Raw genomic sequence first — 17,963 nt, forward strand, 5'->3', positions numbered from 1 at the left:
AATAGTCTTAATTATAATGTATAAAAAAGAAAAGTTTAATTTCTTTAATTATTATATTAAATATCTATTGGCGCATGACTTTAGCAACTCCATCCAATATTTCTCTGAGAAATCCGAAAAGTATGACAATGGCTTACCTTCTAGCCTGTCAACGTCCTTCTGGAGTTTCTTGACTGTCTTCTCAGCGAATTCAGCACGAGCCTCGGCTTCCTTGTGCTTAACTGTGAGGGTCTTGAGTTGCCTCTTGAATTCCTCTACGCGCTGGTTGGCCTTCTCTTCTGATACTTCAAGGGATTTCAGGGAGTTTCCTACGACCTGGAGAGCAAATACGGTATTCATTAAATCCTCCGTTACCAATAAATAATTATAATAACATTTTTGGTTGTAGATGAGAAGTATATTAATATCTATCGACAAGAAAAGAAAAATATCTCTCTTGGTTTATATTAAAGTCACTCGTCACCGAACAGTTGAGACAAACTGACGTGTCCATCCGAAAGTGATGTAAAACTAAATAACTTTGATTTCAACATAATGACGGTTAACTTATTGTAACAATTAACCACCGCAATATATAAATATGATAAACTACCATCGATTGTTGTTGATCAATAGCAGCCTTGTATATATAATAGATCGTCTGTAATTTTCTACAAACACGTATCTCAAAAAACAAAACTTTCGGGAGAGGCAAATAACAACTTTATTCTCTCAGTTTTTAATTAAGAAATAAATTTTCTTCTATGAAATATCCATGTAGTATAGTTACACATATTTTCATGAAAAAAATGTTATGTTTCTTCAATTTATCGCACTATACTTTCGACCATCAGTCATATTGTCGGAGATACGAGAATGCGTTGCAACTGTACTGTGAATATTACTGCAGCAAACACGTATCTTGACTTCTCTTGACGAGAAAGAGCTCCAGTATAATCATATGTCGGAGTTCAGTATTCTGTATACTTACAAACACGTAACTCAAGATACGAGTTTATAATATTTATAAAAGTCTTTTATTGTGATGCGAGTTTTTGGTTGTAAAGTATGTTTTGAGATACGTGTTGGTGGAATATGTGCGTATTCAAATTCTGAATTCATTGCATCAAACAACTCAAAACTGACAAAAATTGATATACCTGTTTGTAGAAAATTAGCGACGAGATACGCTAAAGCAATGTTCCTAACCTTTTTACACCTGCGGACCGGTATAAAAAGGAAAATTTAAATGTGGTTTTCACGTTATATATTTTTAATCTTATATTGTGACAGACAGACATAACTATAACTAACAAATATACATATAACAGTCTGATACAATTAAAATTTAACAAAACCAATGGGTTGTTTTTCAACAAACTAATGCGAAACCTGCTGGTGCATCTTTGCTAATATATTGGATATTCTTGGCTGCAGTACTGTCTCTGACAGACGAAGTGCTGCATTCACGTCCAGTCTATTCCTTTGTTTCGATTTTATTGACAACATGGATGAAAATGCTTTTTTGCATGAATAGGTTGTTGAAAATGACATTAATAAATTTATAGCTTTACAGCTTAAATATTGATATTCATTTTCTACTGATATCCAAAACTATGGAAGTAATTTAATGTTCATTGGGTGGCCCGGTACCATTTGATCCACGGACCGGTACCGGTTCGCGGACCTGGGGTTGGGGACCACTGCGCTAAAGGACTAAGTTAATAATATAAAAAATAATGCATATAAAAAGTGACAGCAATAATATTGCTTGTGCTAAGAAATCAGAAATGCCAAATTAGTGATGTTTATAATATCTGTGCAGTATAACAACTTAACTATACTTCATTATTTCGGTAAATACATTGAAATGTTTTCTATAGCTAGCTAGTCCAAATTCTTTGAATTTATAAGTTTTACAAGAGATATTGAAAAATAACTTTATCGTCCGACTAATTGTGAAAATATATATTTTATAAGAAAAGAATCTTTAATTTCCTTAAGAGCTTGGGTAATAATTCATTTAAGACTCGGCAGAGAAGCTTCGCACAAAAAAACATTATAGAACTGCCTTCAAGATTATAATCTCATAATAAATTTAGATTACGCCTACACGATAGGGATGTATTTTTAGCGTCCGAATAATATTGATTTTATACCTAACAGATAAGTGTTACAGATATTATTCAATTAATTTTGGGACAGAAATGGAATTCCGTACTGAGGAAAAGGAAGTCGGAATTGCCATCACGACTCACAGAGAGCACTTTATGAGTAAATTACCTACAAAAGAGGATAAAGCTAAAGCAATGAAGAGATGTGTAGTGTGTTTGTCCAAAAACTTAAGAAAAGAAACGAGATTCAAGAACAAACACAATAGTTTAATTATAAAATGAAAAATTATAACGCTATTAATTTCGCGACAAAGTTTCAGTTGGATGCTTTCTGCACAACGAAAGTCAGTTCTTATGATTTATATCTTTTCCTATATTCTTTCCACGTAATATTGCACAATATAGAACATGGATTCTATAGCACACAATATCTTTGAGGGACTTAATCAATAAAAAAAAATATAGGTTAGGTATATTTTATTTAATAAATAAAATCATTTCACGTATAATAATTGGCAATTAATACACTTAAAAAGATTGTATTTAATCTAGCTAGTATGTATTACACTAGCGCGTGTGAATAACGTAAGTAAAGCTGCAATTAAATTATGATCACGTCACGTACTGTCACATGCAGGTACGGCGACAAATTTAGTCTATAGTTTCGCCATTCCGCAGAATATTTTGAATGATCACTATATCTATAAATTCAATGGTGAAGAGTACCAACTCTAATGTAAGTAATCATTATTCATGCTTATTTCAATTAATTTTAACAGTTTCTAAGTGTGTGTACGTTAAAATTACTTGCGATATCACATCCATAGATAATATTTTGAACAGACCCCAACCTATTGACCATAGATAAAAGATAATAATTTAATAGAAAATCCATAGATAAAAACACTAAAAATAAACAAAAACATGAGTCGAAAATGTGTAGGCATGTAGAAAATGATTAAAAAACGTCGTGCGGGTGTCGATGCAGTGCTGTATGTGTGAGGTGACCTCATTGTTTTTCTGGTGATTTCAGCAAATTTTGCTAACTAACAATGTTCGTTTAAAGGGTTCAAAATGTGCTACGAGATAGGAGCATCAGTCTGATAATATTTTAAATACCAAGAAAAACGACATTACACGCCTTTTCTCCGTAGTAGCAGCTTACTGTGACGAGTACGCGAAGAGCATCTCAATATAATCACAACTTCACAATCTGACTGCATTGCAACAAGGGTGCATCGCGTTCATATATTTACAGCATTGTTATCATATTCCGCTAACATACACCCACTTAAATTATTGCCACATTAGATTATTGTATAATATAATTGAAAAAATAGTTCAATAGGTGTACATATTGAATAGATGTCACATATGTATGATTTATTACGCTAAAATCGTTTGTTAAATACCAAAATATAAATCAATACTTTAATAACCTACTCTGACGTAATAAAACCCAGAAATAAAACACAAATGATACTATTTTGGACTAAACCATTTTTCCAATCGATAAATTTTGGGATTTTCTAGCTTCTGACTATTTTAAATTAACTAACATGTTATCTTATGATATTATGCAAAGTCAAAATACGAGGGTGGGTCAATAATTCCTTAGAAAAAAGCATTAAAACAGGTTTTATTTTTGTATTTTTTTTTTATTTCTCAACATAATCTCCTTGGAGCTCAATACACTTGGTTAGACGTTTCTCAATTTTTTTTAAACCGTCAGAAAAATAAGTTTTCGGAAGGTCCTCAAAATAAGCATTTGTCCGATCGATGACTTCTTCATTTGAAAAAAAACGTTGTCCACTTAGCCATTTTTTTAAGTTTGGGAAAAGGAAAAAGTCACTGGGGGCTAAATCTGGCGAATACGGTGGGTGGTCGACCAATTCGAACTTCAATTCTTCAATTTTAGCCATTGATCGTAAACATGTGTGAACACGGGCATTGTCCTGATGAAAGAGGATTTTTTTCCTGTTTAAATGAGACCGTTTTTCTTCAATTTTGTTTTTTAGCTGGTCCAATAAAGATGCATAATAATCCCCTGTTATTGTTTTTCTTTTTTCCAAATAGTCAACGAAAATAATTCCACGTGCAATAAGTTCGTGTTATCCGCATAAAAAAATAATCACATTTTTCTGTATCAAAAATTTGAAATAATAGTATTCGCTGATATATTTATTTATCACGAGTTAGTGTATTATTAATTATATTACGAGGGTGGGTCAATAATTCCTTAGAAAAAAGCATTAAAACAGTTTTTATTTTTGTATTTTTTTTTATTTCTCAACATAATCTCCTTGGAGCTCAATACACTTGGTTAGACGTTTCTCAATTTTTTTTAAACCGTCAGAAAAATAAGTTTTCGGAAGGTCCTCAAAATAAGCATTTGTCCGATCGATGACTTCTTCATTTGAAAAAAAACGTTGTCCACTTAGCCATTTTTTTAAGTTTGGGAAAAGGAAAAAGTCACTGGGGGCTAAATCTGGCGAATACGGTGGGTGGTCGACCAATTCGAACTTCAATTCTTCAATTTTAGCCATTGATCGTAAACATGTGTGAACACGGGCATTGTCCTGATGAAAGAGGATTTTTTTCCTGTTTAAATGAGGCCGTTTTTCTTCAATTTTGTTTTTTAGCTGGTCCAATAAAGATGCATAATAATCCCCTGTTATTGTTTTTCCTTTTTCCAAATAGTCAACGAAAATAATTCCACGTGCATCCCAAAATACAGTAGCCATAACCTTACCAGCTGATTTTACGGTTTTCGCCTTCTTTGGACATGGTTTGCCTTCGCAATCCACTGCTTTGACTGTTCTTTCGTCTCGGGAGTATAGTGGTGTATCCATGTTTTATCTACAGTCACAAAGCGACGAAAAAATTCATCCGGATTGCGTTGCATGAGCGACAACAGGGCTTTAGAGGCCACCACCCTACTGCGTTTATTGTCGACTGTGAGCAAACGCGGCACCCATCTTGCAGAAATATTTTTCATGGCCAATTTGTCATGTAAAATAGAAATGACGCTACCTTTTGAGATCCCTGTAACCTCAATTATCTCACTCAACTTTAATCTTCGGTCACTTAACACCATATCGTGGATTTTATTGATCATTTCTGGTGTAGTCACCTCTACAGGACGTCCTGAGCGTGGTTCATCCTTTGTTGATGTACGACCACGTTTAAATTCATTTAACCAGTTATAAATAGTTGCAAGTGAAGGAGCAGATATGCCGTGAACTAAATCCAACTCATTTTTTATTTCCTTTGCTGTTAACCCTTTTATATTAAAATGTTTAATAACAACTCTAAACTCAATTTTCTCCATTTTCCATTTTTCCATTTTCCACAAGCAAATTTTTTTTTAAATGTACGAGAAACACACAACAACCCGACCAATCTGATTGAAACTTCGCAGCATACTGAATCGGTAGTGCCGCTGCATGAAAACAAACCGCTTGCAGTACTAGTCGCGCCACCTGTCGGCTTTTCTAAGGACTTATTGACCCACCCTCGTATCTATAACATTTAACCTTTAGAGGTCCTACGTTTGATTTTACGTATTATAAATAAATTATTATGTTTACCAATTTCGACAGCGGGATATCATATTTCCGTTCATTATTCAAGAAATTCTTGTTTGATCGCAAGGGTAAAATGTGGGCGTACGCCTGTGTTAACATTGTTATTTAAAATGAAATAAAAACAACTCAAATAAAACTCTGTAAAACTAGAGGAAGTATTTTTAATTTTTTTAAATATTAAATAAAATAACTATGTACCTTTAATTAACCTGACATAACAAATAATTGTAGAAGAGAAAATATATATATTGTAGGCATTCGTTGAAGGTAAATTATTATCTCGATTACTGTATTAAAAATGGGTATTTATATAAAAACTTTCGGTACACTTCGGTTATGAGGGATACAGAGGAAAACACATTTTGAAAATACCCGATATACTGGATTATTTGTTAGGTTAACCTAACCTAACCTAACCTAACCTAACTTAAACTAACCCATACTAACAAATAATCCAGTATATCGGGAATTTTAAAAATGTGTTTTCCGCTGTATTACTCATAGCCGAACTGTACCAAACAAGTCTCATCTGAACTTTTTTTAAACAAAAAAAAATATTGTTAGCCATCCTGCCAACCGATAGTGTTTATAATTCAAATCAAATCAAAGAAAAAAACTGGAAAAAAACAGTATTTGAAGAACTCCAGATGTGGGATTCGAATCTACGACCTAACTAACACCAAGGCCGACTATTGTCAGGCATGGGCATTAGATTTCAAGTTACGATTATAGTGATAGTTATCTTCGAATGCAGTTCGGTAACCTGTTCGCGGTAAAAGAAGATTTTCGATTAACTATTTTACAACAATCATCATTTCCTATAAACAGTTTACTATATTGTATTCAAACAATAAACAACAACTTGCACTACGATCTAAACTCAGATCTTCGTGCCCAAAATAAAATTACAATATAGATAAGTCTTCGGCACAGCAATCTGTAGTAACTGTTAGCAAACCATACATAATATTATAATACATAAAATGGGGCAATTGTTTATATTGAATATATCTCTATATTTACTCACCTTCAATTCTTCTTCCAACTCCATGATCTTGGTGTCTCCGGACTTGACACGGTCCTCAGCACCTTCAAGCTCATCTTCAACGAAGGCCAGCTTGCGGGAAACCTGGTAATCACAAACAATCATTTAGTAACATACTACTAAAACTAATTCTACACACTAGTTTAAAATATATATTAATCGTAAAATAAAATTCAGAGATAATCGATTATATACATTCTTTACCAAAGATACTGCATTAAAAGTTAATTGGATAGAATAATTGTTATACATTATACGCCGCCATTTTTTAGTAATGACAGATGGGAGCAACATCGTATTATATCCGAATTTACTGCAGTTGGCTACCATAACTTCTTGTAATAAATACACTCCTGACTAAGGATTGCAATACCGAATGAAAATATCAATACCGGTTTTTCGGTATTGCATATTGAATACCGATATAAAAACCGGCATTCGTTAATAACATATCAAGACAATTCTCTCACGACATCCTAATGTTTTTCTCAGTGCCATCAACCCTTCTGCAAAATGAAATAAAATTCCACCCAGCAATCGAAATCGACAGGATTTTTTTAGGTCTTGCCAAAGATTCCACCCAAAACCAATATTGAGAGGTTTTCCAGTAGAAATGAATATGAACTTTTATTGAGTGATTCAATCATTTGAGATATTGTACTTTTAATTTCTCCGATTCCCTTTTCTTTCAACCATGTCCGAACCTAATAGGATCATATGGGCCACCACAGAGTAGAGGTTTGTATTAACAGATTTTGTTTTTTACGAGAAATGGATGTCAGCCACTTGCTCAACCTATTAGGTCCATACCCTGACTCACACACAAATTGAAAAACAATATGTGTACTTGCCAGACCCAGGATTCGAACCTGGGACCTACGGCGTGATAGTCCAACGCTTAAGCCGCGCGGCCACCATGGGCGTCCTTTATACCTACTGAAAATACCGGTAGTTTGATTTTTTAAACTGGCAATTCGGTATCGATGATTAGCGGGATCCCGGTTTTTAGAATACCGGTATTGCAATATCTACTCTTGACTTTTTAAATAACTTAATTTATTTATGTCATAACATAACGTACAGTAAGAGTATAGCACTGTCTGGCTCCTTTATTATTTCGGAAATATTAGGGAATAATCAAGTAAGTATAGAGAATAAGAATAGAGCCAGATATTTCTTAGATTACTACTTAATTATATATAATAATTAGAAAACCAACATACAATCAAACAAGCCCGAAATAAGATTTGCAAAAGTGGGTACTTAACAATTATTATTCTGAATATATTGAAATATTGAAACATCTGTTACTATTCAAAACTTAATTGAATTCTGTTAGTCTTCGTGTCTACCTAATGTAGTACAAAATTGAATTTATATTTTAGTCAATCTTCAGACTAGAATCTTGACAGAGAATTATTTAGAATATGTATGTGTATTAATTGAGTTAGGATTTAGGAGAATTTCAGTTTGCAATGGTTTAATAGTTCCATTAAATTCTACAAATTGGCTGTTTGAGTTGTATGTTGTATCAAAAGTGGAATCATCCATAATGCAATATATAATACAGCCGCATATAATGTAAAACATTTTGTAAGTATAATTATTTACAAAGTGCTGATTTTGCAATGATTGTAAAAAAATATATCGTCACAATAATTAATTAGGTATTTAAAATGCGCACAACGTTTTTTAAAGTATAATATATTAATAATGAACTGTTGATTACTAGTTTAGTCGATATCTATTTCAGTTTACCTGCATGCAATCTTTATAACGCTGCAAAAACCGAAATAATTTCCGACTAAGGAAAACTGTGGTTTTAATTTGTAACTGATGAAAGTTTTGTACAATTTTATAGGAATGATATTAGCTACCAGGGTTTCAGCACTTGGTATCTTCAAACTCTATGTCTGGCTAAAATGATTACTGTTAAGTTAAAAAATCTTCAGATATTAAAATCTCTAGTGTTGATTTAGAGCTCGAAGATATCGACATGCGAAATCAGATCACAAAATACGTCATACCCCGCGTATACTGGATTTGCGCCAATGTAAAAACTACTAGTTAATTTCGTCGTAATTAGGAGCATATTGGCACGAATCCAGTGAACGCAGATTCGAGCCCTGATGGGCGTCGTATTTTTGTCAAAAAGATTTTTTCTAGTAGTAATAGGTACTAATTATATTTCTCTGAAGGCGTTTTCAAAATAATATGTTCTTTTATTCTCTGTTACACACCATAAAGCTTATTGAAAAGAAACTCCAATATTCATGGAATATAATATACACTAAAATAGATTTATAATCTAAATACGTCTTTCTGTAGGTTTCGTTTGTGAGTTAATTAATTTATTGTATTAATAATGTTTATGTAATACAAGATGAAGAGTGAAAATAGACTAAGTAGTATTTATAGGCGGCTAAGGAACAATTAATTAAGCTTTCCCGATTAAGCATTAAATTACTCAATAAGTTCGTGTTATCCGCATAAAAAAATAATCACATTTTCCTGTATCAGAAATATGAAATAATAATATTATTCGCTGATATATTTATTTATCACGAGTTAGTGTATTATTAATTATATTATATAAGAGGCTTATATTTCCAAAAACAGATAAGTCCATATAATATGGTCAAATTTTAAGAAAATAATTACAAGATAAAAAGAACTTTTTATATACAACGTTTTTAAATTTTCTGTTGAATTATTGTGCTCAATATGCTCAAACTTGTACTTGATATGAAGTAAATAAAAAACAAACAAACAAACAAATATAGAATACTGAAATGTAATTTTGATTTCCATAGTTAATACACGTATATATTAATAATTTAGTTGCTAGGACCACCCTCTTAGCAACCAATAATAGTATTTTACTTTTTACGGATTTTTCTGAAATAACTTTTCATACAAAGCAGAATTAACTGAAAATGAATTCAATTCTGCTTAAATATGGCTAAAAGTATTGAAAGAATGCATTGATATCGTGTTCTGTTAAATTCTAAAAGTTTTAAATGTCTAGCTAGTCGGGAAGTTAGTTAAAAATCGATTGCAAGATTTGTATTGGACAAACAACCACCGGAAAAACAGAGCTAATAAAAACGTTGTAAAATACGTACATATTCTATAAATCTTGTTTCTCACATAATGGAACTATCAATAATTTTCGAAACCCTCGAAAGGCATACAAAAATAAAATGTTTCGAATTTTAAAATGAAACAAATAAATGTCGATATATTTTACTTATATACCTATGTTGCAATTAAGAGTTGATGATATTATTCTAATTTGGAAAAAAAAAGTAATCTCAAAATATTGAATTGTAGGTTTATAAAAAATTGTAAATAGACGCCTCATAATATTGATTTCTTATAAATTCTATGTGATCCACTATTATTATTATATTTCATGGATAATTAATTTGCTATTTATGCGATTGTAATCTGTGTAATTTTAATACCATAATAACACACAGTGACATATGATAATCTTATACAGTTTTGAATCAATTAATCAGGCAATCGATTTTTTCTTCCGCCAATGTAAATTATTGAGAGTAAACTAAGATATATTATATTATTTTTAATTAATATTGTAGGTTTTTGGATTTCATATAATATTATTGTCTATGGACAAGTTCAAAACATATGCATGTATAAGGGCAATAGTTGTTAATAATACCTCATCAGATTTGCCGTCAGCGTCTTCAGCCAGGAGCCTAGCTTCCTTCAGCTGGTTGGTAAGTTGGTCCATGCGCTCCTCATCTTGCTGGGACCTGTTCTCCAATACTTTGCACATACTGAAATATAAATAATCAGTAAAATCAGTGAACATTCACATTAAAAAATCTATACAGAGTCGACAGAATGGATTTTAGTCATAATATGATAATACCCATCCTTTATTTATATTTTAATTTATTAATTTTTACCAAGGTATTTGGATTCTTATTAAAAAGTTTACTAATAGTGTTTGAATTTTATAATACAACCCTAGATGGCGATTAATATACGGGTTTATTATGATTGAATTGGTAGCCATAGCAAAATGTATTTGGCTGCCTATACACGGTCTATCCTTTCAAATGTAATTACAGCTAGAATTTTATTACAATTCGAATGCTTTTGTTCCGTTATAAGTCAAACAAGTTTCATATTCGAAATAGTCAATGTTGTAATTAATAAAACGATGACACCCATTCGCAACAAATTCAAGTTTTAAGTTTTATTTAAGCAATGTTTACACATTTAATAATTTATGAAATTGATGAATGACTTAATTCAAAAAAATATTCAAGCGCTTTGCGGTCTTGACAATGATGCGATGTAAATTATTTTACGGATAATTTAATCAGTAACTGTTTTTAGCTTCTCTATCATACATTTTTTGTCTTTTAGTCATTGGCATGGTTAAGAGCGTGGTGAAGAACCATATTTAGACGAATAAATCCCTAAAATACGCGCCTATCTTTGAGAGGTCAATATCGGCAACTTATATTGCATCGCTTACAATATCCGTAGCGCGTAGTAAATGTACGAAAAAGTGGCTCAGAACGAAGCCATTTAAAATACGGTAGAAACACATCTGACTAAGTTGAGTTAAATAATTAAGAATTCTGGATGGTGTTTATTTTCAAGTTAATTTAGCTAGATTCTGCTGTTATGGTTCTTGTAATAAATCGAGAAATATACAATATTTAGGTACATAATATCTAAAGTATTATATTGTTGTAATAGAGAAGTAGTGTTTGTTAAACATACCGGTTGTTCTCGTCGGCGGATGCTGTTGCCTCAACCAATTTGCTGGTGGCTGATCCAAGCCTCTCCTCAGACTTCTCGAGGTCCTCCTCAATCTGTTGTGTCTTCCTGTTCTGGGTAGCTACTTCAGATTCGGTGGTGGTAAGGGTCTTTTCCTTCTCTTCGAGGTCCTTGTTGGCCTGTTCCAAACCATTCTTGTTGGTGATCAGGTCCTGCTCTACCTGCGCGAGCTTCTTCTGGAGATCACGCACTTCCTCGTTGATCTGGAAGGATTTACGAAATTCTTGTTTTACTTTCAAGTTTGACAAAGACATTTTTAATTTGGCCTCATACATTCAGATTGATATGTATACTTAAGTTTTCTCTCTACGGGCTTAGCACTTGCTAGACGCATTAAATACCGACACGTGTAAACAGGCCGTATAATAATGCTTATTACTAATTCGGTCTGTTTACACGTGGTGGTATTAGTTACAGTATTAAGTACTAATAATAATTAGCACTAAGCCTGTGTAAAAAAGCCCTTATGCTTATAATAATATAGGTACATATTTTGTATTGAACGTTTTTTAAGTAATCAAATTTCAATTAATTTTCACGAACATAACTTAATTATGTTCTTTCTCAAACTGGCCACCACAGACAGGATTGGAATATACTGTTTTTTTACGAAAAATTGTAACTAGTTAGTTATTCCCCTAAATCGATGGGGTCTTGCTCTAGATCAGGGATAGTCAACTTTTTATACCTACCGCCCACTTTTGTATCTCTGTTAGTAGTAAAATTTTCTAACCACCTAACAGTTCCACAGTAATGGTGATTTATAAAGTAAGGAAGTAACTTTACTTTGAAAATTTATAAAACAGTTGAGTTACATCAAGTTAAAGCATATAATAATAATTACTTACCAAATACTTTATGTCATACTTTCGCTAAGTTTGACAGAATAAATCTTAATAAAACAACTTAAGTAAATACTGTAGTTAAATCTATCTTTTCATTTATACTTTGCATACATATAAGCATTAAGTCTGATGAAATTATATTAAATCAATTAAATTATTAATTAGATCCCTGAGGCTGATGCTGCAAAACTAAATACTGGATATCTGTCTCAATTTTTGTGAGAATACAAAAAAATATAATGAAAATGTTTTTAAAACCCCTACAGCCCACCATGAAACTGGAACGCCCACTAGTGGGAGGTAAGGCCAGGTTGACTACCCCTGCTCTAGATCAAATACACATTAGAAAAATAACATGTGAATCTGTTAGACGAGGAATTCGAATCCGAAAATTATGGCATCTGTCACTACTGTGCTAGTAAGAACTACACATATTTCTGAGTTTTAAAACATATTAAATACGTACATTACTATAATCTACATCAATATATAAACTATCATCGATTACTAACTCCGATTTGTTAAATTAATGATGTAATTCTAGGGAAGAGATAGATTGATGTTTGTTTTCGGTTTTTATTTTATTTTTTATGATGGGCGGTCTCAAAATCATTCTCTGTGTAATTTGTTAATGGTCACCTTATCCGCCCTCAAGTTGGCATCCTTTGCCTGGCCTTCGCAGGTATCGGCCTTGTCCATGGCATTATCCTTCTCCAGCTTCATCGCCTGCATCTTCTTCTTGATCGCGTCCATTTTGAAGGCTGGGAGTGTGGTCTACGGCTCGGGAAAAAATCAACGCTGTAACCAAAAAGAAAAAAATACATCAGATAACTATCATTATAACAGTTCCAGTAAACATTGTGGTTATGTTATCGCATGCAATCAAAATGGTTCGACTATAACTAGGGGGAGCCACGTGGAGTTTTTATATTGCAACTATTACACTACGTTTTAAGTATGGTTCAATCATTGGTACCCATATAAAATTATTATCATTATTGTTCGTGCTTTGTAAAATGGCGGCCATGAACAAGATGGCGGCCTGTTTTGATATATTATATTATGTACTGTTATTTAAAGTTTTTTATAATTTATTATTATCCATCGAAATTCATGTATTTGGTTGTGTACAGTATAAAAAAAATAACCGTGAATGTTTCAAACATTATATAATTTTTAAGGATTCAAAACGAAATATGTTCGGTGTACTCAATGACATATTAAATGGACAACTCACTTCATACCCGGCGCGCACGAGAAATTGTACATGAAAGTCATTCACAGATGTATAGGTAAATGTCACGTGACCATATGACGTATCCGTTTCCATTATGCGATACAAGCTTCGAGAATTTATAGTAATATAACCTTTATTGTAATGGCGTATTAGTGTCATGACTCATTGCGTTAGAAACAGATTCTCGGTTACTTACGACTTCTCGGAGATTAGACGCAAGTGAGCCCAGCGAATCACAGGCGACTGACTGTCTGGTTCCTGTCATTCAATTGCATTGAATAAACATTCATCAATATCTTAAAATGGCATTTTATAAATAATAAATAATAGTAACACATGAAAAGTGATATCCCATCTTTCTTGGAGTGTTTAGTAGATTTTTTTACAATTTTTTACTAGGCACATTGGCATTTTGTAACACAATAATAACGGTGGAGTCGAAACCTGACAGTCAGAAATTTTGTACTGGCAGACCCAGCGGTGTCGCCAGACCGCTTACAAGCAGAATGTTCATTTGAGCGTAGGATACCGATATTAAAATATGAATTTCGCCATCCGGCAGACCCGACACAAAGTGAGTGTCATTTTATTTTCTAGATGCTTCGTCCATATTAATGTCATTGGGTGTACTATAGTTTTTTTTCAGAAATAATATATTATTTAACAAATGAAGACATAACTATTGAGGTCAATCATAGTTTTTATTCTAAATGTTAAACGTATGTAGTAAATAATAAAGCAATACCTTTCTTTTATAGCACATTTACATTATATATAAGATATACGATTAACAGTTTTATTAAAAACATTTGGAGATCCTTATCGATTATTTTAAGCAACTATATTACTCTTCCGATATAATAGGAAATATGCCGCGTAGAATGTCAATTATTTTGTTTACGTATCAGCTTTATACACAAAAACCTCGCACGTCTACGGCTATGCCTACGCGGCGTAGAAGGCCGTACACGTGACGTAGCGTAGGCGCTACGTACATCTGCGCCACGCTAGAACATCTATTTACACAGAATATCAATATTGATATAATATAAGGAAATTGTGTTTACTTTTATACTATTATAATACAGCTGTATTGTTTGGGTAAAACTCCGTTTGGATATAATATCTTTCGAAAATGTTAACGTAGCAGGAGAGCATTTTTTTAAATAATGATCTTTTAAATGTTGCTATTAGATTTAACTGTTTACTATATAAATGTGTGCTGCCCGTGCTCACGTATGGCTGCGAGACGTAGACCCTCAACACGGGAGATGTCCAAAGGCTAAGAGTCGCACAGCGAGGCATGGAGATGTGTATGTTGGGCATCACGCGAAAGGACCGTAAGAGAAACGAATGGGTTAGGAAGCAGACATGAGTACGCGATGTAATAGACGTTGCCAAACAGCTGAAATGGAGATGGGCGGGGCACAATTCCCGTCGAAAGGACGGCCGCTGGACAAATGTCATCATCCAGTGGTACCCAAGGGGCACGAAACGGCCACAGGGTCGCCCTAAAAGCCGCTGGATTGACGAACTGATAAAGTTCAGCGGAAATACGTGGTAGCGAACGACACAGGACCGAAAGAGTTGTGGGAAACTTGGGGAGGCCTTCATCTAGCAGTGGATTGACCCCGGCTGATGATGATGATATAAATCAGTAAAGAAGAAAGGCAAGTGTCATTCAAGTCAGTTTAATAAACTGTTAGGTTGATAAGGGCGTCTGATGTAAAGCCAATTTAGTTACATTTAGAATATTTGCGCCTTTGTATAAGACTTTGTTTATTTCATATTTAAATTATGCCTTTACGTATTCCTATGTACACTCTCAGGGGACATATACATAAAAGTACATGCGTTACTTTGTGGGTGTGGTACTAACAAGGTTTAATTCTCGATTATGGAAAAATATGAGATGAAGTTAAACACGTGTTAAAAATTATACTATTTATAATGCCTGAATGAATTAAATTTTGTCACGTAACCAAAACGCGTTATTTTGGTAATATTTTAAGACATTACGAAGGCTTCTTTAAATCATAAACAGAATTTGGCTTCGAAATCTTAGTCTATCGCGACTGGCTTTACATTTCTAACGAATTAATATGTTCTATGGATACTCTTAGCTTGAAGTCATGCAAACTCAGTCAAAGCATAAACGCATGGAAACCTCAAAAAACCAGTACGACTGGGACATTCCAACTTATAAAAATTCTGATGCTTCACACCAAACGTAGAGTACTGTGATACGCTTGATTACGACCGGGTGTGGTACGGGGCGGTGTGATCTGATTGGACCATTAACTTCAATGTACATACATAAAACTAAGTTCAATTCATACATACCTACATACTACATAAAATGTATTATTATTTTTTAAATTTAGTAAATTAGAATGATTAAAACAACATATTATAAGTCAAATTATGCTCAACTTGAAATTAGTTCTAATTTACGTATGCAGTATTTCACATCGATTATTAACAGCTTAAAATTTACTAATGACTTACATATGTACTTTTACTCAAATCTAGGGCAAAAAGCTTCCATTAAATAGGGCTTAAAGCTCATTTTCCAGAAAAATCGACTTATGTTGTTTCAGCCGAACACTACTGATATTATATTAGTGGTTGAAAAAAACATAATATAAATAACTTGACTTATTTAAATTTTCAACAGAGAATGCCACTATATAATTTAGTTGGTATTTTATTGTGAACACAAGACATGATAATATTATTTTGAAAGTGGTTTTTAATAACACACTCTGTCGATGACCCTTTTAAACCATTCTACTATTTTAAAAAAAAAAGGGATTTACATCATAAAGATATTTATAAATCAATTATTGTATATAGCATTGTTTCATTGCTCACAGGAGATAGAATACGATGATAAATATGTTCACATTGTCTATGGTTATCATAATGAAGGTTCATTAATCACAATATTGTGCCATTCACAGAGATTATTCACTCATAATTTCAACGCTTGTCTTTTTCTATGTATCAATGTATTGACCTACGATGGCTGCTCGGCTTATAGCGTCGTGGATACCAGATTCGAATCCTGGGTCTGGCAAGTACACATATTGTTTTTCAATTTGTGTATGAGTCAGAGTATGGACTTAATAGGTTGAGCAAGTGGCTGTCATCCATTTCTCGTAAAAACTTAATCTGTTAATACAAATCTCGTCTTATTAGTATCGGACATGGTCGGGAAAAAAATGTATTTAATTATGTCATTAATCATTGTCAACAAAAATATAGTTATTTCAAAGATTTCGCTAATGGACTTATTCATATTGATCTATTAAGGTGATTCATCAGTGAAACGCCAAATAATTTTCTACCATAGGCGCGACGAAATTTTGCACTCGCTCCCATTCTGAGAGAGCATGTAGAGCTGGAAGGACGTCATTTTGCTTCGTGATGGCGACGGCCGTAATAATTCCTAAATCGTGTAAAGATGACTTAAAACGTTACCCATTTACTTTAAAAAGTAAACATGTCAATGAATATATTATTATTGTCACTGATAAAACAATAAACTGAACATTAAATGGACACATGTTGGATTTATAAGACAAATAATATTTGGTTTGACATGCCTCATTTGCACCCGCGACCCGCAAACCGCGCATCGCCTAGCGACGATCTTTTTAGACCGTGTCTCAACTAATGCATGGCCTTAATTCCTCATTAAATACACTGTACCCTAACTAACAAACTTTCCTTCATTGGAAAATTGTTTTGTCTATAGCTATAAAATGTATTTGCAAGAAATAAAAATGTTTCATGACTAGTTATTATAAGCTATATATAACCTTATTAATATTGAAACCTTACTGAAAATTGTCAAAATTAAATTTACTTGGAAAGACCTAAGAATTTAATATAAAAATCTTGGAATGAGACAAACGAGAGTATTTCGTATACACGTATTTCGTTTCTCAAGCAAAAGCTCTTTCCACTAAGTAAACCACCAAAGTACTAATATAGCAGAAATATATAAATTAATAACTACGCTATCTATGGTCTATCTATGGTCTATCTATACAAATACCATTTATAATATTATTAATATTTTTAATTTAAATAAACTTAATACAATTATTATCATGATTAAAATACGTCGTTAGGATCAATTCGAATCTAGTTTTGACATTATTACTAATAACTATTGATGTCAATATGTATTATCGAAGTATAAAAAAACACAATATTGACACATATATAAAGAACATCTGTATTTTCAATTAACAGTATTAAGTCTTGGATATATTTCAGTACATAGATAATCTTGAATAAACAATATAACATTAGAATTTCAAA

General features: G+C 32.7%; 1 protein-coding gene across 2 annotated transcripts in view; it reads right to left on the reverse strand.

The window, feature by feature from the left end:
* Tm2 (tropomyosin 2) overlaps positions 1 to 17,963 on the reverse strand; it is a 34,165-nt gene that overhangs the window by 5,506 nt on the left and 10,696 nt on the right. For both annotated transcript variants that reach the window (XM_085946037.1, XM_085946038.1), the window contains exons 2-6: positions 13,034 to 13,192; positions 11,493 to 11,752; positions 10,414 to 10,531; positions 6,708 to 6,809; positions 138 to 315 (exon numbers count right to left, since the gene is read on the reverse strand). In XM_085946037.1, coding sequence (XP_085802163.1) covers positions 138 to 315; positions 6,708 to 6,809; positions 10,414 to 10,531; positions 11,493 to 11,752; positions 13,034 to 13,147 — 772 coding nt within the window. In that variant the 5' untranslated portion in view covers positions 13,148 to 13,192. The remainder of the gene's footprint in view (positions 1 to 137; positions 316 to 6,707; positions 6,810 to 10,413; positions 10,532 to 11,492; positions 11,753 to 13,033; positions 13,193 to 17,963) is intronic.

This window comes from Rhyacophila brunnea, unplaced genomic scaffold (genome assembly GCF_057557595.1).
Source record: "Rhyacophila brunnea isolate RB1 unplaced genomic scaffold, BYU_Rbru_1.0 scaffold_19, whole genome shotgun sequence".
In the NCBI taxonomy this organism is placed as follows: domain Eukaryota; kingdom Metazoa; phylum Arthropoda; class Insecta; order Trichoptera; family Rhyacophilidae; genus Rhyacophila; species Rhyacophila brunnea.